Source organism: Haliotis rubra, unplaced genomic scaffold (genome assembly GCF_003918875.1).
Source record: "Haliotis rubra isolate DU_JTF1 unplaced genomic scaffold, ASM391887v1 Scf162, whole genome shotgun sequence".
Lineage (NCBI taxonomy): Eukaryota > Metazoa > Mollusca > Gastropoda > Lepetellida > Haliotidae > Haliotis > Haliotis rubra.
In genome coordinates, this window is record NW_025765581.1 from 1195405 (window position 1) to 1218161 (window position 22757).

Genomic DNA, 22757 nt, shown 5'->3' on the forward strand with positions numbered 1-22757 from the left:
TTTTGCTATTATATATTTGGCTTAAGTTTCATCATATTTTAAGCTTTATGGTTACATTATAACATGTATTAGCTAACAAGCTCTCACGGAGTTTTGCTATTATATATGTAGCTTAAGGTTTCCTTCATATCTTAAGCTCAATACTATGTTTATATCATATAAGTATATTAGCTAACAAAACTCTAAAAGGTTTTTGCTATTATATATTTAGCTTAAGTTCATCATATCTTAAGCAGTATGGTTACATTATAAAATGTATTAGCTAACAAACTCACTGGAGTTTTGCTTTTATATATATAGCTTAAGTTTAATCATATCTTAAGCTCAGTACTATGTTTTTAACATAAAAGTATATTAGTTAAAAACTCTAAGGAGTTTTTTTGCTATATACATTTAGCAAGTCTAATCATATCTTAAGCTTAATACTATGGTTACAATATAAGTCTATTAGCTAATAAACTCTACAGAGGTTTTGGCTATTGTATATGTAAGCTTAAGTTAATTATATCTTAAGCACAGTACTATACTCATATTGTAAAATATATTAGCTAACAAACTCTACAGAGTTTGCTATTATATATGTAGCTAAAGCTTATTCATATCTTAAGCTCAGCACTATGTTTATATCATATAAGTATATTAGCTAACAAACTCTAAAGAGTTTTGCTATTATATAATTAGCTTAAGTTTAAGCATATCTTAAGCTTAAGTACTATGTTTATATCTTAAAAGTAATTTAGCTAACAAACTCTAAGGAGTTTATACTAGCAATTTAACAAGCTTAAGTCTATTAGTCTTAAGCATTGTATTAATGTTATATATACTTTATCATAATAAGTACATTGTAATAAGTACATTGTAATAACCTTTATATGGCAGCTGATAAGTTAGCAGCAGGAATTCATCAGTTCAGTGCCTTTATGAAGTTCCCATAGGGTTATTACAATCATCACAGTTCAAATCACTAATTATTAAAATCCAAAGTATTATATATTCCCACCTCCTTTTCCGTAGGATTCTACAAGCAAAAAGAGCATGAGTCAGGATAAGGAAAAATATGTAATTTTTAGAGTAAAATTGATATTTTATACTTATCCTGACTCATGAGATAAGCCCTCCCATCCTCCCCACATAACACTTTGGATTTCCCTGTAAATTCAAATGTTGGGCTCAGTATATGAGGAGAGAGTGAGGCACATGGGTAGAGGTGGCGCCCTCGTTCCCGAGCTTGTGGAAGGGAGGTAACTCGTGGTGTACTAATTAGTGATTTTACATTGAAGGGAGCTTCAATTAGGGAGATACAAGTGTTCCACTATGTTCGCAAGAAGAAGAAGACAAGCAAAAAGAGCATGAGTCAGGATAAGTATAAAATATCAATTTTACTCTAAAAATTACATGCTTTTTTTAAATGGTTTACGGATCAACCAAACACCCCACATCAGGATAAATCAGGGAACAGAACATCTAATTATAATCATTTATTGTTACTGCTGAGTCTTATAACATGGATAATCACGCTTGTTATTATAAAAAATGTATGCATGCTTAATGCTTGTAAATGCTTACCCCCAAATAATTATCGTCACTGTAAAGCCAATGTTTCCATTCCAGGTGTATATTATTAAACTTGCCAGTTGAAAATTGGAAAATTTGAATTTTTTGGATTTCTTGTTCCTAGGAGAGTAAAGTTTATTGAATATCCACACAAAAACTCACATCGATAAGCAATGTAAGCACTCCCTGGCCTAAAATATTACCTGAGCTAAGTCCTGATCTCAGATTGATATAGATGGAACTATGAAGAAAAAGAGGTCTATTATGCCTAATGAAAATGCAAATCTTGAAATGCTGACATATATTTCTGCTTTCTTTCAGTCAAAGAGTCATTCCCAGAATCGACCCATCATTCTTATTGGGTGGGATGTTGGAGCTCTTGTTGCCTGTCATGTGAGTTACAGATATTTTAAAACAAGAATATGTCAGAACAGTTATTGTTTAGATTTGTTTTGTTGTCTTCTGATTCAGAATGTTAACAGTCATTGGGAAAGCAAAATAACTAAGTATCACATTGTTCTTGTATATCCTATATATGACTATGATCTATGTGCATGTTGCAGGTTGCGCTGGTGGAGTTGGTGACGGCTGTGGTGTGTCTGGGGTTCCCTTTCACAGGCATCAGTGGAGGAAGAGGGGTGGGTATTCAGTTGTGGAGCAAGAGGGGTGTGTTTTCATATTGTAGTGGATAGAGAGGGGTTGTATCCAGTTGTTGTGGAGCAAGATAGGGATGTTTTCTGTTTGTATTAAAGTAAGAGGGTAGTAGTGATGAAAGAAAAGATATGTTTAGATAGTAATGAACAGGGCTCCAGATAAAGGCCGTATCGGCGTATGTACGGATAAAAAATATGCACAATACGGTAGGAAATAATTTAGAAACAGTAGCAGATACGCACCACAGCAGTGGTGTATGATCTTAGAATCATTTACAGACGTATTTATCTGAAAAAAGTATTATTTTTCCTTATCCTGACTCATGCTCTTTTTGCTTGTCTTCTTCTTCTTGCGAACATAGTGGAACACTTGTATCTCCCTAATTGAAGCTCCCTTCAATTTAAAATCACTAATTAGTATTCACCACGAGTTACCTCCTTTCCACAAGCGCGGGAACGAGGGCGCCACCTCTACCCATGTGCCTCCACTCTCCTTCTTCGCTTTGCACAGTGAGCTGGACGCAGGAGCGCCTGTGTCTCCGACACACTATATCCTTTGAATTATATTTAGTTAGTTACCTCGTATAGACATCTATAGAGGTTTAGCTAGTATCCTTCAACGATTATATATTGATATTTAGTCGTTTTTCTACAGTTTAGTCACGGGGACGCCCGTGTTTGTTTCAGTGGATTACGTTGATGAAAATTCTGTACTATTGCAGATTCGTTTTTTATGCTGCTGCTGATCCGCCTTTAATATGATGTCACCGGCCATGTTTATTATATTCACATTGCAGTTGCGGTACTAATTTATCCAATTCTACCTTTTTATTAATATTTACTTTGCGTTTGGCACGCTTTACAGCAGATAGAGTCGCGTATGCAGAGTCTAGTATGACTGATACACGGAACCCCTCGCCAGTCTACTGCTGTTGGCCGACTCCCCTCCCGTGTGGTGTTCCGCTAGAGTGGTGGAGAGGTGTGGGACGTAGTCCGCCATCTCCAAGAAGCATCCTGCTTCCCCAGACATCCCATCGTCGCAGCAGAAGACTAGAGGGTTTTTTCTACTACATGTCGGCACAGATCAGCATGCAGCCTGATGTACCAACGCAGATATGCGATGATCGTCCTGAGGGTCCCATCATTACCAACACCCAGCGCAGACGTCGCACACCCAGGGCAGCGTCGACCTCTGAGGGAAAATCAACGAAGTCTACTAGGACTTTCTCAACCGAGATTGTTCCAGCCGATGACCTGGACCTCTACGATGATCAGCTGATCATCATCCCGTCACGCCACAAGAAAGCGACGGTGACAGCTATTATAACGACATCAGCAGAGATCACCATGCAGCCTGATGCCTCCACACTGATGTCGTACCACGATTTTCCGGTGGACCCCTCCATTAACACGCCAGATAAAGCACCCGGCGACCACCTCGCCGCAGACCATCCCAGAAGACATGATGCGACAAATTATGAACATCATGGAGGACCAATATCTCGCGGTAGCAGGGTCGAAGCCAGCGAAGGCTCCAACGTACAACACCCCAGAGGCACCCCCGTCCAGCGTAGCAGCCAGGGCGATGTCACCTTCGCTGAAGGAAGTCCGCGGACCACCTTGACGAAGGACCTAGATGTACAGCCTTAGCGGAGCGGAAAAGGACCTAGATGTACAGCCTTCGAAGGCGGAAAGAACCTAGATGTACAGCCCAGCGGAGGACTTCGCGAAGGCAGGATCAGATCATCACCTTGGCGCGGTTTCATCCCTAGATGTGGACTCGGACCATCAGACATCCACGGAAGCCTTCGCGAAGGTCATATCGTCGTTCCCGGTTGGACGCAGAGGAAGCCAGCGAGGCATGCATGTGGCGAAGGACACCTGAATCAGATCATCATCATCTAGAAGGACATCGAGGGACTATACAAGAGCTTGGCGAAACTATCAACGTTCCCCTCACAAGTCTCGAGAAGATCAACCCATAGACAAGTTGATCATAGATATCAAGTATAAGAACTACAATCGTATATTGGTTCTGTTGAATCCATGGCCGAGGCGATATGTTGCGCTGGCCTAAATAGATCTAGAGCGATCAATTAGACACTTATCACCAGACTTACAGTATACGACTTCTGAATATGATAAGATGATCCATGCGACCCTACTTAGGCAAGCAGGCGATCCCACATCCTGTTAAACACAGAGGCTGTTCCGCGAAGCAAAAGCTCATATATATATTTTATATATATATATATACTAATCGGGCTTTGACTTCGACACCTTCGCGATGGTCGCGAAGGCTAAGTAACTCAAGTCTACTTCACCCAGAAGATCTAGAAGGGATACTTCACGAGGAAGTCTCCTCCAAGGTTTCCATATACCAGCCACTTCGTCATATATAGCTACTCGTCAGTCCGTTCAAGGCGTCGCATAAGTTGATTATCAACTGTATGCCAGATGCGAAATCTATAAGCCACTGCCGAAGATAATTGCTCAGGCTATTTACAACACAGAACGCCGCTGTATTATTAGTCAACGACATTTCATAGATCTTCACAGAAATCAACTATTCCGTATAAATTGCTAATATACAATCCCGGACGGACGATACGATTATCTACATGCGTGACCATTACGCGATATCTGCAGACAATTCAATATCGAAATTGAACAGCAGCCTTGTTACAGCGCAGTATAACTCTTAATCGTCAAAGTTTCTGAGAAGAAATATGTACAACAAGTTCAACGTTAATTCTACAATTATGACGATACATTCATGTATACAGTCTACAAGCTCACAACTTGCAAGTTGTTTATACCCTTATATATAAGGAAGTCGGAATTATATTCAAACTGAAATTATTTTCACGACAACCAGGAAAATAACCTACCCAGCATAAAATTACAGAGGCGAGATATTTTCATACGGAGGTTCACAGCGGTTACCATTAACCCTCGAAACACGTGGTCACTCGGATAACTTCGAAGCTACGGTGAAGACCGACGTTTATGCTAATATCAACGAATTTGAAAAGAATTTATTCAAGGTGGGTTTTTCCCGCCACACGGTGACATCACAGCGGGTATTATACAGAATCAAAATGCCTTGTTCTGATTGGACCGCGAGGGACAACGACCTACACAGAGGTCGATCTCTATTCACAGCTCAAGACTTACGCCACAAGTGACAACTATATATCAGTGAGCGAGCAAGCCTCATTACAGTCCAGTTAACCTGAACATTCATGATTAGACTGCCTTTCTTCAAGTTAGAGACCTCCCCTGTCAAGTTAAGACGAGGGATCGCAGTCGAAGCGATTTACATAAAGTTCAACGAGGACAGACACACCGGGTGGTGCACCTACATCGCCAAGGACTTCGCAGGCTTAATTACCTAGACGAAAGATACAAGTGGATCTAAATCCACAGCGTTTCAGACTACAGCTGAATTTCATCGTTTAACTAACACAACTAGATGGTTAGTAAACCTACTAAACTTCTGTTTGGAGAATAAAACGGAAATTTCACGCCTAACCTGGGGATATGAATATAGTGCTCCAACACCTCACAAGTGAGGTTTATGAACACGCCTGGATGACATACTTGGACCCCATGATACGATGATTCTATCAAGATGGCCAGCAAGAGCACTGTAAATTTATCTCCACCAAACCAAACAGGAGGAAAAAATGCAACAGATTATTTCCTCTATCATCAACTACGCCAGAGTGAAGTCTCATGTACTATATCTCCATTTGGATCAGAACTGTCATACTACGTGCATATCGCGGATGGACCTATTCCGACCCTCCATGAGCTTAATACTCATGATATTATAAGCTAACTTCTACAATTGTTCTACACAAATGTGATTGAAATAATGGAGGGTTTATTTCTGGAAATCGATATGGTGGTTGCAAACCATTATCTGAGAGATATCACCACCGAGGGCGTCTCAGGTATACACCAATTAGATCCCATGGTCCTCGCTGACAACAGCTGACAGTTCCTCGGAGAAGATAAGTCAATCTAACAGATTTTTACTTATCTTATAACAATACTAAATAGCTTCATGCTATATATAATTCACTTAAGTTCCTTTTATCATCACAGTACTATGATTATTACATCATACAATATATAAGTTAACAACTCTACAGAGTTTGTTATTATATATATTTACCTTAAGTTATTCATATCTTAAGAGTAATACTATGGTTACATGATAAATGCATTAGCTAACAAACTCTACAGAGTTTTTGGCTATTTTATACATAGCTTAAGTTAATTAAGCTAACAAACTCTCTAATGAGTTTTACTATTATATAGGTAACTTAAGCTAATTATACCTTAAGCATAGTACTATACTCATATTATTAAAATATATTGGCTACAACAAACTCTAAGGAGTTTTGCTATTATATAGGTAGCTTAAGCTTATTCATATCTTAAGCTTAGTACTATGTTTATATCATATAAGTAGATTAGCTAACAAACTCTAAAGAGTTTTTTGCTATTTGGCTTAAGTATCATCATATTTCTAAGCTTAATATGGTTATATTATAACATGTATTAGCTAACAAACTCTACAGAGTTTTAGCTATTATATATGTAACTTAAAGCTTATTCATATCTTAAGCCAGTACTATGTTTATATCATATAGGTATATTAGCTATCAAAACTCTAAAAGAGGGGTTTGCTATTATATATTTCGCTTAAGTTTCATCATATTTTAAGCTTTATGGTTACATTATAACATGTATTAGCTAACAAACTCTACGGAGTTCTTGCTATTATATATGTAGCTAAGTTTTCCTTCATAAGCTCAATACTAGGTTTATATCATAGCTAACAAACTCTAAAGGGTTGTTTTAAGCTATTATTATACAATTAGCTTAAGTTTCATCATATCTTAAGCAGTATGTTTTACATTATAAAGGTATTAGCTAACAAAACCCACGGAGTTTTGTTATTATACATATATAGCTTAAGTTTCATCATAACTTAAGCTCAGTACTATATGTTTTTAACATAAAAGTATATTAGTTAATAAACTCTAAGGAGTTTATTTTGCTATATACATTTAGCTTAAGTCTAATCTTATCTTAAGCTTAGTACTATGGTTACACTATAAACATATTAGCTAATAAACTCTACAGAGTTTTTGGCTATTATATATGTAGCTTAAGTTAATAATATCTTAAGCACAATACTATACTCATATTGTAAAATATATTAGCTAACAAACTCACTGAGTTTTGCTATTATATATGTAGCTTAAGTTCATTATATCTTAAGCACACTACTATACTCATATTGTAAAATATATTAGCTAACAAACTCTCATGGAGTTTTGCTATTATATATGTAGCTTAAGTTAATTATATCTTAAGCACACTACTATACTCATATTGTAAAATATATTAGCTAACAAAACCCTACAGAGTTTTGCTATATATATGTAGCTTAAGTTAATTATATCTTAAGCTCAGTACTATACTAATATTATAAATATATATTAGCTAACAAACTCTACAGAGTTTGGCTATTATATATGTAGCTTAAGTTAATTATAGCTTAAGCACAGTACTATACTCATATTATAAAAATATATTAGCTAACAAACTCTACAGAGTTTGGCTATTATGTATGTAGCTTAAGTTAATTATAGCTTAAGCACAGTACTATACTCATATTATAAAAATATTAGCTAACAAACTCTACAGAGTTTTGCTATTATATATGTAGCTAAAGCTTATTCATATCTTAAGCTCATCATTATATCTATATCATATAAGTATATTAACTAACAAACTCTAAAGAGTTTGCTATTATATAATTAGCTTAAGTTTAATCATATCTTAAGCTTAGTACTATGTTATATCTTTAAAGTATTTTAGCTAACAAACTCTAAGGAGTTTATACTAGCATATTAACAAGCTTAAGTCTATTAGTCTTAAGCATTGTATTAATGTTATATATACTTTATCATAATAAGTACATGGTAATAACCTTTTATATGGCAGCTGATAAGTTAGCAGCAGGAATTCATCAGTTCAGTGCCTTTATGAAGTTCCCATAGGGTTATTACAATCATCACAGTTCAAATCACTAATTATTAAAAATCCAAAGTATTAGATATTCCCACCTCGTCTGCAGAGGATGCTACAAGCAAAAGAGCATGAGTCAGGATAAGGAAAATATGTAATTTTTGGAGTAAAATTGATATTTTATACTTATCCTGACTCATGAGGTCAGCCCTCCCATCCTCCCAAATAACACTTTGGATTTCCCTGTAAATTCAAATGTTGGGCTCAGTATATGAGGAGAGAGTGAGGCACATGGGTAGAGGTGGCGCCCTCGTTCCCGAGCTTGTGGAAAGGAGGTAACTCGTGGTGAATACTAATTAGTGATTTTAAATTGAAGGGAGCTTCAATTAGGGAGATACAAGTGTTCCACTATGTTCGCAAGAAGAAGAAGACAAGCAAAAAGAGCATGAGTCAGGATAAGTATAAAATATCAATTTTACTCCAAAAATTACATGTTTTATTGTTTATTGACCTGTTTACACACGAGTAGCAATGTTGTGGTGCATATATGAAACGAAACACAAGATCACATACTCCATTAAATTCAATTCAGTACTCTAAAAGTTTTTCCAGTACTCCTATATTTAAAAAATAAGGAGTACGTACTCCTGATGTTGAAAAATTATCTGGAGCCCTGAATGAAGGAAGACGAGGTGTATTCAGCTTACAGTGAATGATGCAAGCTTCTTCCAAAGTCTTGGTGGTGTAAGTCATGGCTGATAGTTTCCATGTTTTCCTCTCTACAGGATGTGGAGGACCCCCTCCTGGACAGCAAAACTCCCACATTGTTTGTGGTCGGCCAGCACTCCAGTGTGTGTGAGATAGATGACATTGAGGACCTACGGGAGAAGATGAAGGCAGAGAATGGGCTCCTGATGGTAGGCGGGGCAGACAATCAGCTCCGTGTGAGCCGGGCAAAGAAGAAGCAAGAGTGTGTGACACAAGTCATGGTGGACAGGTGTATTCTGGTGAGTGTGAGATCATGGTGGACTGGTGTATTCTGGTGAGTGTGAGATCATGGTGGATAGGTTTTTTCTGGTGAGTGTGAGATCATGGTGGATAGGTGTATTCTGGTGAGTGTGAGATCATGGTGGACAGGTGTATGCTGGTGAGTGTGAGATCATGGTGGATAGGTGTATTCTGGTTAGTGTGAGATCATGATGGACTGGTGTATTCTGGTGAGTGTGAGATCATGGTGGATAGGTGTATTCTGGTGAGTGTGGGGGCGGTGGGGTAGCCTAGTGGTTAAAGCGTTTGCTCGTCACGCCGAAAACCCGGGTTCGATTCCCCACGTGGGTACAATGTGTTAAGCCCATTTCTGGTGTCCCCCGCCGTGATATTGCTGGAATATTGCTAAAAGCGGCGTAAAACTAAACTCACTCACTCACTCACTCACTCTGGTGAGTGTGAGATCATGGTGGATAGGTGTATTCTGGTGAGTGTGAGATCATGGTGGATAGGTGTATTCTGGTGAGTGTGAGATCATGGTGGATAGGTGTATTCTGGTGAGTGTGAGATCATGGTGGATAGGTGTATTCTGGTGAGTGTAAGATAATGGTGGACAGATGTATTCCGGTGAGTGTAAGATCATGGTGGATAGGTGTATTCTGGTGAGTGTGAGATCATGGTGGATAGGTGTATTCTGGTGCGTGTGAGGTCATGGTGGACAGGTGTATTCTGGTGCGTGTGAGGTCATGGTGGACAGGTGTATTCTGGTGAGTGTAAGATCATGGTGGACAGGTGTATTCTGGTGCGTGTGAGGTCATGGTGGACAGGTGTATTCTGGTGAGTGTGTGGCAGAGGTCATGGTGGACAGGTGTATTCTGGTGAGGCAGAGGTCATGGTGGACAGGTGTATTCTGGTGAGGCAGAGGTCATGGTGGACAGGTGTATTCTGGTGAGTGTGGCAGAGATCATGGTGGACAGGTGTATTCTGGTGCGTGTGAGGTCATGGTGGACAGGTGTATTCTGGTGAGTGTGAGATCATGGTGGACAGATGTATTCTGGTGAGTGTAAGATCATGGTGGATAGGTGTATTCTGGTGCGTGTGAGATCATGGTGGACAGGTGTATTCTGGTGAATGTGTGGCAGAGGTCATGGTGGACAGGTGTATTCTGGTGAGTGTGACACAGATATGAACATTGTTAAGAGGTAGAAGACGTCCACACATCACAGTTAGGTGCTTAACTTGTGCCATTTGCTATTTACTGTTGTTGTATGACCACAACAATCGGAAATATTGCATCCTCAACCATCTCCAGGGTATATATACGTTCAGATAAATCTCCACTAGTACCCTGGATGCATCTACTGCTCAGCCCGATAATTGTATTATCTCCTTTTGCTGGCTTTTTATCCAATCAGGTGTCTACTCTGGGAAGTTGAGCGTACCAATCACAAGGCTTCTCCCATAACTCACTTCCACTTCATTTATCTAACCGATTTAACTTGGCAACACAATTGTTGCCGAGGTGCCCTGAAAGCAGTAGAAGGAGTTCTTGCATATTTCTTTTAAGGTTACAGACCTGTCAATTTGTCTGTAAGATATCCCTAAATCTGAGTCGCACAGCAAGCAAACCTTCATGGCTGGAGCCGACATCTTTGTTGACACTGGCAAGCTTGATTGTATCGGCTTAGCTGATTGGCTACTGTGAGAAGGTGGAGTCAGCAAAGAGAGGGAATAGAATTATCTGGCTGAGCCGTAGATGTATCAAGGGTACTTGAGATTTATCGGAACGTATACCTTGGAGATTATCGAGGATGGTAATATTATTGATCGGAAGAATTGTTCACAATCACTGACATGAAAACTGTTGTGATGAAATAGTATTAATTTACTCACACAATACACAAAGTTACGTCTATATTTATGGGTGGCTTTAAAGTTACGTTCACTGTTTTGTTAGCTATCCTTACCAAAAATTGGCAGCATAATTTTTGAGGCCCAGGACTGCCACTGCAGCCATATTGAAACAAGTATTTAAGGACATTTAATACAAACACCTTTCTAATTCCAATCTTTGTTCTAGGATGAGATTTGTGAGTTTCTGGGAGGAATCTTGTCCCAGTCAGCAACAGCATTAGAAGGCTTGGACCAGTCTGTTGATATTGACATTCGCAACAAGAAGAAAAGGCGGGTATCTCGAGAAATCACACAGACAATCACCGAGTCACCTTTCACTGTGGTGAGTCAGGCAATGGAATTTATTTTTCTGTTACTAAACTACTTTTAACACCACTGGTATTCTAGAAGTAAGGCTTTATTTCCACTAAACAAAAGAAATTAATATATTTTTTTTAATTAAAATTCTAGAGTAAAAATTCATATGCAGAATATTGAATTTGAAATTAAAGGGTCTATTTGTAAATAATTTTCCGCAAATAGATAATGCCTGTAAACTGATTGCATCCAGAAAAGGTTTTATGACTCTTTACATTTTGTAAATTACAGTCATCAAGAGGCCGAGGTCGTGGGATGAGACAGGCCTTTGCAGGTGTGACCTTCAGCTCTCAACTATCTCCTGCTGATGAGACACATTTGTCAGCAGATATTCCTGTATCCACCCTCAAACTATCAAGTAAAAACATTTCAAAACGTTTCAAAATTTATTGACACCTATTAAAATTTTATGCTAAAGATTAACATGTTTTGTAAAGGATGTCATGATTTGACTAAAGCTCTGTTTGTTTTAGCTGCAAGTAGGATGTAAAATGATATCTCTTTCCTCAGATCGCCGGGGCACTCCTAAGAAACGCCAGGCAAGAAGTCCCATCACTAGTGTCCCGAGGAAGAAGATCTCACTACCAACAACTGTGTCAGGGAGCAGTCTCACATCCCCGAAGCTATCCAGCAGATCAGCTGGAAATGTCCCACAGCCCTTGACAATACCAGGGGCCAGGGAGCTCTCAGGGCTGCTTCAGGGAGTCAAAGGGAATGGATCGGAAGAAGGCACCGTGCCCAAGAGCACCAGCGTCACGACTGTACCCCTGTCTCAGATCCTCACCTCAGCAGCCCTTGCCAGTCAGCGAACATCAGACAGCCAGTCAGGGGGAACGCTGCTGGCGACAGCTGTGAAGAGTGACCAGGTCCCAGGTGAGAAGACAGCAGAGACGGTTCCCATACAGCTGCAGACTGGGACATCAGGGAACCACTCACAGATCCTTCTGAGGACCGGATCCAAGCCTTTCTCTATTCCTCTTTCCATGGCCCAGAAGCTTGTGTCAGGGTCACCTCTGGTTCACATCACCACTGCAGCCACAGCTTCTACACAGATACAGCAGCTGCTGTCAACTATAGGCAGGTCTGTGTCCTCAACAGGAACAGGGTCAAGCGGGCAGACAGCCATGATCATTACTAGTGCAGCCCCAAGCACAAGCCAGTCTTCTACAGTGGCCACTCAAGCTGGAAACCTGGACACACAGACACTGGCAGGTCAAAGATCGGGCTCTGCCACAGACAAGACAACGACTGTCACCAGCACTGTTTCCCCAACCACCTGGCACCCCATCTCCAGACCAGGAGAAGGTTCAGGCCATTCAGAGACTCCAGTTCCATGACTTCCCCCTCACCACAGCCTCACTGTCAGTGTCATCAGGGGCAATATCTGTGACTCAGGCTAAGATACTTTCAAGTTCTCAGTTAGATCTGGCAAGGTTACAGTCCATTTCTGAACCTGGTAAAGGTCCTGTGCAAATTGCTGTCAGCAAAAGTCTCATCAGCCCAAATACACTGACAGTGTCTCTGCCAAGTAGTTCCGTTACTAAAACAGTGTCTCATTCCACTTTGATTGCATCATTAACTCCGCCAGGTAAACCTGCACAATCAGTTCCATCTGGAAAATCATCGTCAGTGCTCCCATCAGCAACCCGACCAGACAGACCTCCATCTGTAATGTCTACAGAGCCCCTGGGTAAGGTGTCATCTTTACTGGAGTCTAGTCCTGTCCTGTCCCCTTCGGCTCCCTCCCCAGGGCCAAGCTCCTCACCCCCATCCAGTGCTATCCCTAAGACAGTTGAGGCGGAACTATCCCAAGACTTGTCTCCCACGAGTAAAACATCCCCAAAGAGTGGTCCAAAGGGTGTGACGTCCTCCTACAGTGCTACAGCTAAAACCGTCCTCCCAACAATAGCATCCACAAGAACTAGACGCATCAGAACACCCAAGCAGTATGACTTATGATTTCATTCTTAACAGGAACTGTGCATTGTATTGCTTGGATAGATTGGCTTTGTGTTCAAATGTCATGATGTCTGTTGGTTTAAAAACTCAGCACTTATGCTGTTGTCAAAATGCCGTTCCAACAATATTGTCCACACTGGCAAGACGCCTCAGGACACCAGTATGACATGTGATTTGATATTTAACATGAACTAATGGCATTTTATGGCTTGGATAGATCGGCTTGGTGTTGAGGTGCATTTCATGTGTTGAATGTGTTCAAAGCTCCAGTGCATTTATAAAGGTGGTAAGGATTTGACTGGATGTCAGCATTTATCCTGCACAGCAGGACTGACAGGACAAGCAACTGCAGTAGTGTCAGTCTATGCTGAAATCATGTGAGCCTAGGCTTGAACTTGACTCTGAACTTAAAGTCATTTTCTGCTAATTTCGATAAGATTTTTTGACAGATGTGCTTCTAGACCAACAAGGATTTTACTAGTCTTGGGCTTCAGACTAGTCACTAAATGCTGGTTAGCTGTGTGCTGTATCCCTAAGGGTAAAGTATGTTTCATTAGACAGTATTTTATTAAAACAAGATAACGAGAATGATCTCGAGGTAAAAGCCTCTATAATGGGAATTGTCATTTTAAAATATGTATCACTTGTACAGGAATCTTCCTACTGATTTTGTACAGAAAATCTTAATGCATACCACATCCATCCACTCTTGACACTTGCTTCAGACATCTGTTTATCATGGAAGCGGATATATATGCTACTTTTGTTAGGGACAATCAAATATGTTACGTAGAGCTTGACGTTATATGTATATTTTAATGCATGTAATGTGGAAAGAGTGAAAAATATCCCAATGAAAAGTGGAGTATATTACCATGAATGAGATCTGTTTGTGTTCATATTGATTCTGGGTTAGAATGTGTCTCCAGCAACCAATGATTGTAAGAGTTAGCTAAACCCCACGACCAATGACTGTAAGTGTTGATGCAACCCCACAACCAATGATTGTAAGGCAGCTTTGTGGATTGGGTAGTCAGGGTTAGTGACCCAGACGGTTGACTGTCAGCCTATCCTGATGGCAGGGGGCTGTTGCTCATGTTATCAATCACTGGTTTGTCTTGTCCAGATTTACTGGCAAACAAGGACAAGTTGAACTGGCGCAGAAAATGCGTTTACGCAAACTCATATGGTTTGTGAAAGGTAGAGCATATGTATGCTAGTGCATGTGCATTGCATGACGATGAAATTGATTCCTCGCATAGCTGTACACGCCTTGCTCATAAGACTCTCACGTCGGTGTAGCAAGTCGCACTTCACTTGATCGCGGACAACCTGGGGCCCCTTCGCTAACAATGGCAAGAGCCAGTGGCGGCACTCATACATGCTCATACAGGTCAATTGTCAGGTCTGTGCTCAACTTATCCTTGTTTGCCAGTAGTTATCCATAAAGAGTATAGCTCACCAACTTCTAGAATGCCTATCGAACAATTAGTCCAGACTTGAATATTTACAAGTCGGTATCATCTAGCTGAGATATTGCTGATTGGGACTTAAAACAAACTTGATGCCAGATGATTAGTTCCTCATAGGAGGGAAATGACTCGTCATTAGGAACTGATTACTATATGAAGCTACTTCACAGCTGAAAAGGCTGAATATGTTCACTAAAATTAGCTCCCTGCAATGGCAGAGTAAATTGAAGAAAAATGAATATCTATTGTTATCTTTAATCATTGATATTGGATGAGGTACAGTTCATATGATTATGATCAAGATTGTGAAGACTGCACTCATTTGTTCATATACAATGTATATGTGCACATTATCCATTTTCATGAAATAAAAAAAAAGAATGTGCCCTTTGTCAATACTTCTCAGGTTTCATGCATCACACAAACTCTCTCTGTAATCTGGTGGATGGTGGGTTTGAATCCCAGCTGTGTCATACGAAGACATTATCCATGACAACACAAGTGCCATGATGGTACTTACCCTGCCTGGCACATGGCATCAACAACACTATTTGGTGCAGCATCAGTATTTTGTGTCTTGAGTGGGGTATCTTAGTAAGCTGTCATTCATCCAGATCAGGACAAGCAGCCTCACTCACATGCATGTTACTCTAGGTGCAATAATCATGAATGTGATGTTGAACCCCATTAAGAGTGAGTGAGTGAGTTGCTTTTTACGCCACTTTTAGCAATATTCCAGCAATATCATGGCGGGGGACACCAGAAATGTTTGAACCCCATTAAGTCTCCTCGCACAATGTTCATCGTGGAGGAATGTATTCACAGCTAAAGAATTGACTATGAACACATCCAAATTACTGATGCCAGGAAACATCCTTCCTATGTTCATTATCCTGACCTTCAGGTGACTTTTCTTATACAACAATACCTAAAAATATTCTCACACCAACAAACTTTCACAGAAAAACAATGTACTTGCATATAGAATTATCTAAATATTTCCACTGTGAAGATCCACAGTTCCAAATGCCATGTAAGATGCAATAGTTTCTCCATAAATAATGTGTTCCTCTTCATGTTGGTACAACTACAATCACAACGTTGAACTGATCCGTAGCACAGGCTATCACATACACACACACGACATGCCAAGACTGACGTATCAGCTTTGCGAATCTGTTTGTCCCTCTGGAGATGAGTCTTTAGGAGGAAAAGTAGGATTGTCAAAGTCTGTCACTTGTTTTCCAGATGAGTCTATTGCAAAGTTATAATCTTTTCTTGAATTAAGCAACTTCTCGATCTCCTGATCCAGATTATCTTCTGTGATGAAATTTTTAGATTCCTCCTGAAAAAAATACACCAGAAATATTGTAACACCCTCAAGGAACCTAACAATTAGTCAAGGAAATTCAATGTATAAATTAATATTGGATTGGGTGTCCCAAGATCTGAAACATTCAGCATGTAATTCAACAGAAACATAAAGTTTACATCACAGGAATTAAAGGCACAATGTCACACATTTTCTACAATATTTTGGCCTATATTTTATATAATGGGGGCATACACACTCACTTTAGCTTCCTATTGATGCAATAAAAGGCTTATTATCCCTTATCACTTAACTGAATCGATAATTGAAACTTCAAGGCAAACAGCCTCCAACCAGCACTTGCCATATACGAAATTTAAACGATTGTTCCGTGAATCAAAAACTGTCACACAAGGTGTTGTCGGTGTTTGACGAACTGGCCTCAATCACATTGTGACAAGTTGCATTATAGGATATTTGTAAAGAGCATTCGAAGGGACATAACTCTATGGGGTTCGCTTGAAATAACATTCGGCCGGTAGAGGGCGCAAGATTCGATTTAATGCAACGTTGCATTACAGTTTGTTCAGCTTGACCTAAGCTACTCTACATATGCATGACCCAGGAGGTCAAATGGCATAAAAGGCTGGTCGATTTAACTTCATTAAATACTTAGGGGAGAAAAGAATGTTATTAATGTTGCGTTCGTGTGAAGCATGCATACATGGATTCGTTACATTAAACCATCTGTAGCTTCTTTTTTAATGAAAGTTAGGACAGTGCTGACTATTTTTCGATTCAAACGGCGACCTTGTCTCGGTTGTTCGGACATGTTGACAATCAACTGACAAAGGTGCACCCCTTGACAATAATAGACACAACCAGTTGTGACACGGTCACGCAATGCATTAAAGTACTGTCGGAAATAGAAAAAAACCTTTTTCGCATTGATATCTACAATTTATGTAGTTAATATGTGTAAGTGTGAAATATCTGTTAAACCTAATTCGGCGTAACTACAGTCTCAGGGGTAGGGAGATAGGAAACGTAGAATAAGGACTTTACTGAGGAGAGAGTGCAGAAATGAGAAATGCGGGTTTTTTCTAAGTCCAAAGTGACTTATTTGGAACAGGTCATGGCTTTATGCAAATTAGTGTGCGATGATATTATATTACAAATGACAATTTTTTAATGTCCATTTTGAAATTAAACTTAGCTTCATTATAAACGATAGCTGACGTAAAAAATAATAACTTTAATACTGAAACTATGAAGGATGGAGTCTCACTATCACTATAAAAAGAAACAGGTAGGAGGGGTCGTCTCAAAAGCAAATCCAGGATGGGTGTTGCAGACAGTGGTTGGGGTCGGGCTGGGGGATAGAGATATAAGCTGAGATAAGATAACCCTTTAGGGGAATTAAACTGGGAAGCAAACAGCATGTCATAACAATTTACAAATAATATCCAGTCCTGTCGATCTTCGGGTGGTCATGCCACCTATATATTTTGAGACATTTAATACGATGGATGATTTAAGCTTTTCCATGTGTATCATACCCTTTTACGTATCTCAACATAAACTTTATGATCAATAGATGAGACATATTCAACACACATGAAAAAGCATAAAATATCTTTGAGATGACCCCTTGTGCTTGTAGGCAGGACGTGTATTTCATGCCAGGTGAGTCGACGGTCCGTCATCATACCTGGCTGAGTGACCTAATTACCATCTATAGTCCACTATAGTTTTACGAGTAAACATGCTTTTCTGGATATACTATTACGCATCCCACTGAATGCCTAGTTACGCCGATGTGGGTTATTTCGATATATGCTATTTGTAAATTTGTCAACTTTAGGGATACAGAGTAACAGCCGAAAAACAGTGTTTTTTCTATTTCCGACAGTTCTTTAGTATTCACTTGATCAGGTCAAGCCGAACAAGCTGTAATTCATTCAAACTTTTTGATTTATCATTGTAACCTAAATACGAATATATATTTTTTCATAAATTATATGGTAGCTTCCCTGAGGGCTGATAGTACTATTGAGAGAAATGCATTATGTATTTTTAGAGAAATGTGGAGTGACATTGTGCCTTTAAGAATAAAACAATCTCCATATCCTTCAGATTCTTGTTCAGAGACAAGCATTAGTTTTACAGATAACCCTGGGCACACTCCTCAAAGTAACAATACTAACATAGGGCAAAAATGTCCATCACATTAAAAAACCAAATGATTCTAAACAATGATATGAATTATACACTCATCTCTTCCCCTATATTTGCAGTGTCTGAGTTTGACTGGAATGTTCAAGACAACTTACAATATTTGCAAGAATCACTTTAAGTGCCTTTGCCTCCTGCATCTGTTTCTGCTTAATCCTTCTGGCCACCTGACGATCCAGTCTAGCTTGGATTTTCAATTGCTCTTCCTCTTGCCGGCTCTCCCTATAAGAACAGTAAAATTATTACACCAACAACAAAACGAGAAAAGCACTAACAACTCTCTTTCTCCTCACTGATACTTACATGAGAGATGCTTATGACATTACTTCAGTCATGAGTGAGTGATAATGGTTTTACAAACGCTTTAACCTGTAGGCTAACCCACCACCCCTCTCCAGTCAATGAGTCATGAGTGAGGGAGTTTAATATTACTCTGCTGTTAGCAATATTCTGCAATATCACGACAGGGGACACCAACACCAGGCTTCACACAGTGTATAGAATCAAACCCAGGTCTTCGGTGTGACAAGCAAACTACTATGCTACCCTATCGTGAGCCATGTTGCTAAAGTCGGTGTACTATTCTCCTAAAACCCATCTGAATTGGTTATAGATTGCTTGTATTTTCATTAACACCACACTCTGCAAATTTCCAGCAACATGATGGCAGCCTGTAAATATGGAACCCTGACCAACACTAACCCAATCTTCAACACACTAGTGCCGTGCTGTTACCAATACCAAGATTACTACAGATTAGTTGTGCCGTGCTAGTATAAGTAGCATTGCTGCAGTATTAACAAGAGTGTAGATGATGTGATCCAAATCAACTGCCTGGTTCAGAAATACTGCAAAACAAACTATACAGAATACACTGTTGAGTGTGTGTTTCGACACTTGCCCACACATTGCAACTGAACAAATACCTCCTTGTAAGATAAGATAAGATAAGATAAGATAAGATAATTCTCTATTGTCCCAAGGGAAATCTGTTTTGCATCATACGTTCTCCAGTTTTTCATTCATAAAGCAGCCATACATAACATTGCAATTGGTAATCATGAAATAATCAGGATATAAATACATCAATTTAGTACACAAACATAGATATTGAATAGAATTTGGACAATTAAAAGACAAGTCATTCACAGAATTTGTTGTTAATGCATCTAATACTAGCTGGAACAAATGAGTGGCGAACCCTGTTTGTTCTAAAAGTCGGCATACGCAGCCTGCGTCCAGAAGGTAATGATGAATATTCAGAAAAGAGTATGTGAGTAGGATCACTTAAAATTTTGTTTGCCTTTTTTGAAATTTGCTGCTCATAACAACTGCCGATACTTTGATAGGAAGCCCAATAATTTTAGATGCAGTGTTTACGATTTTTGAAAGTTTGTTTTATTCTGAACAGACAGGTTCCCGAACCAACTCAAGAAATTAAAGTTTAAAGTTACTATGACGATACACATTGATCATGTCGATACAGAAACAAACCATGAAGAAAGGTAAAAGCAAGTGCCCGAATTCAGTTAAAGTCAATTCAAAGATACAGTACCTAACGGCCGCCACCTTGGAGCATGAGCATCGATCTATGCAATTGGGAACTGATGACATGTGTCAACCAAGTCAGCAAGCCTGACCACCCGATCCTGTTAGTCGCCTCTTACGACAAGCATGGGATACTGAAGATCAATATTCTAACCCGGATCTTCACGGGTCTAAAGTAAAAGAAAATAATAGCTTCATATATATACCAGAAGTTACAAGTCAGAAAGTAAATCAGTTAATTGAAGATTTAAAACTGATCTTGGAGAATGTACCACAGAGTTCATCAAGTCCATGTTATTGGCCTGGGCCTTCTTTCACAAAGCAAAAAGGTGATCATAAGTCACTAAGGTAACCTTAGTGCAATGTTAAAGAATGGGAGTTAAGGTTAACCTTAGTAAAGGTTGCTTCGAGAAAGGAGCCCCAAAATTCCGTAAAGAAAACAAGTCAAGGTTACAGGACCTATTAGCCACCACCTTGGCATTCCACTAAACTAGAATTCAGTAAAATAATCAAGTCAAGGGTACAAAACATAATGGCTCTCACTTTAGCATTCCACTTGCCCTTAATTTTAGTCATTAACTCCTGGTTCCAGAACATAATAGCCACCACCACAGCATTTTACTTGCCCTCAATTTCAGTCATTAACTCAAGGTTCCAGGAAATAATGGCCGCCACCTAAGCATTTTACTTGCCCTCAATTTCAGTCATTAACTCAAGGTTCCAGGAAATAATGGCCGCCACCTGAGCATTTTACTTGCCCTCAATTTCAGTCATTAACTCAAGGTTCCAGGAAATAATGGCCGCCACCTAAGCATTTTACTTGCCCTCAATTTCAGTCATTAACTCAAGGTTCTAGAACATAATGGCCGCCACCTAAGCATTCCACTTGCCCTTAATTTCAGTCATTAACTCAAGGTTCCAGAACATAATGGCTGCCACCTGAGCATTCAACTTGCCCTCAATTTTTAAGTCATTAAGTCAAGGTTTCAGAAAATAATGGCCACTACCTTGGCATTCAACATGGCCCGAATTCAGTTAAAGTCAATTCAAAGATACAGTACCTAACGACCGCCACCTTGGAATTCCACTTGTTATTTTCCTCCATGATCCAGGCAAACTCTTCTTCTTCATCAGTCTGTTGAGCCTTCAGCATGGCACGTCTTGCCAAGTCAGCCTGGTGAGTTTTGGTGATGAAATTCCTACAAAGGACAAAAATGTGATATAAGTTTATGTCCCTATGCAAAGATATGTTATATCCAATCATCAAATGTTCAACAGACATAGAAATGTTCTCTTTAAGACATATTTATGCTGTACACCAACTCATCTTTAGCACTGATAGCTTTTTCAAAAAGAATAAGTGTCAATGTAATCAGTTTCTGGAAACAAATTCAATAATTTCTTTAAAAAAGTATTTCTTCAAAACTAAACCAACTGGCATGACTGGGGTATGGAGCATATCCAGACTAAGATATCTCTGACGTGATCCGTGTCATGACAGTTTATTTTTCTGGATGCTTACTATTTTGCATCATAAATAATATACTGAAAAGCTTTTGGGGAACACCTTCAATAGCTGTCTATGCAAATTTTGTTGTCGGTTGAATAATCCGGATATGGGACAGACTGCAATTCATAGTGCAAACTGGTTCCAGATCAAACAAATGGTAGCCCAGAGTTGGCAGATTAACATTCAGTGTGTAACCATAGAAGTTCAGTTCAGTTCAGTTCTACAAGGACATACAGACACACACACACACACATACATTCAATTGGTGTAACTATGGAATTGCTACAAACTTTAGCTGAAGTTGGGTTTTACACCACTTTCAGTATTATTCCAACAACATCGTAGCAGGGGACGGAAAGAGTTCCTTACATACTCCCCGCCTATTTTTGTGATGGGCAAACACTATAGTTTAGTCTGTAGTTTATAGTTAAAAATGTAAGTGAGGAGCTCTTACCCAGGGGACACCTGAGATGGTCTTTACACATTGTACCTATGAGGGGAATCGAACCTGGGTCTTCGCTGTGAAGAGCAAACGCTTTAACCACTAGGCTACACCTGCCTTTGCATCCCCAATTGAGGAGATCGATGCTCATACTGTTGATCACTACAGTGTCTGGTCCATACAAAATTATTTACAGACCGCCACCATATAGCTGGAATATTGCTGAGTGCGGCGTTGTTGGCACGGGTACTACAGATATGTACTCAGGTTCGTTTCAGATCAAGCTCGGTTAAGTGAAATACTCTAAAATTACGTCTGTATACCTAACTGCTCGCAGATGTGTGTTGTAAATTGGCAGCCTTTTCTTAACCTCTGCCGTATCTTCAGGGTGGAACACTTGAGGTTTGGGAACATAGAACTTCTTGCTGGCAGACACTGGGTGCCATCTTGCCTTTCTCCATCGCACTGTCTGGTAGCATGATGCTATCTTAGGCAATTCTTGGGTAACGATTTTCAATGTAACAAAGTTTTGAGATCTCACAACTGCAGCGAGGAAAGACATGCCGGCCATTTTTACCGGAAGCGAAGATAGTAATATAACGACTGAAATGATTGGTGTAGGGTGAGACAGCTGGGCTAATCATATGCGTTGTTGTTTAATACCTAAGAGTTATAAAATCCGGAAAATACTTATTTCGAGTTTTTAATAGAGAGAACTACTTTAGTGTAGTAAGATGAGGAAATAAAATAACTTTCGTCTTGA

At 39.5% G+C, this 22757-nt stretch overlaps 2 protein-coding genes across 2 annotated transcripts in view; one reads left to right on the forward strand and one right to left on the reverse strand.

The window, feature by feature from the left end:
• LOC124271635 (KAT8 regulatory NSL complex subunit 3-like) overlaps positions 1-14716 on the forward strand; it is a 38272-nt gene extending 23556 nt beyond the window's left edge. The window contains 7 exon segments of the mRNA XM_046706789.1: positions 1876-1947; positions 2118-2192; positions 9044-9265; positions 11326-11481; positions 11748-11874; positions 12027-12800; positions 12802-14716. Of these exon segments, the coding sequence (XP_046562745.1) occupies positions 1876-1947; positions 2118-2192; positions 9044-9265; positions 11326-11481; positions 11748-11874; positions 12027-12800; positions 12802-13475 (2100 nt within the window). The 3' untranslated portion in view covers positions 13476-14716.
• Positions 14717-15186: 470 nt separating this feature from the next.
• LOC124271673 (probable 28S ribosomal protein S26, mitochondrial) lies at positions 15187-22594 on the reverse strand. The gene is made up of 4 exons (XM_046706833.1): positions 22318-22594; positions 21104-21241; positions 18593-18716; positions 15187-16292 (listed from the first exon to the last, which is right to left on the reverse strand). Exons 1-4 carry the CDS (start codon positions 22563-22565, stop codon positions 16110-16112), a joined length of 693 nt encoding a protein of 230 aa, XP_046562789.1. The 5' UTR covers positions 22566-22594; the 3' UTR covers positions 15187-16109.
• Positions 22595-22757: the final 163 nt, after the last annotated feature.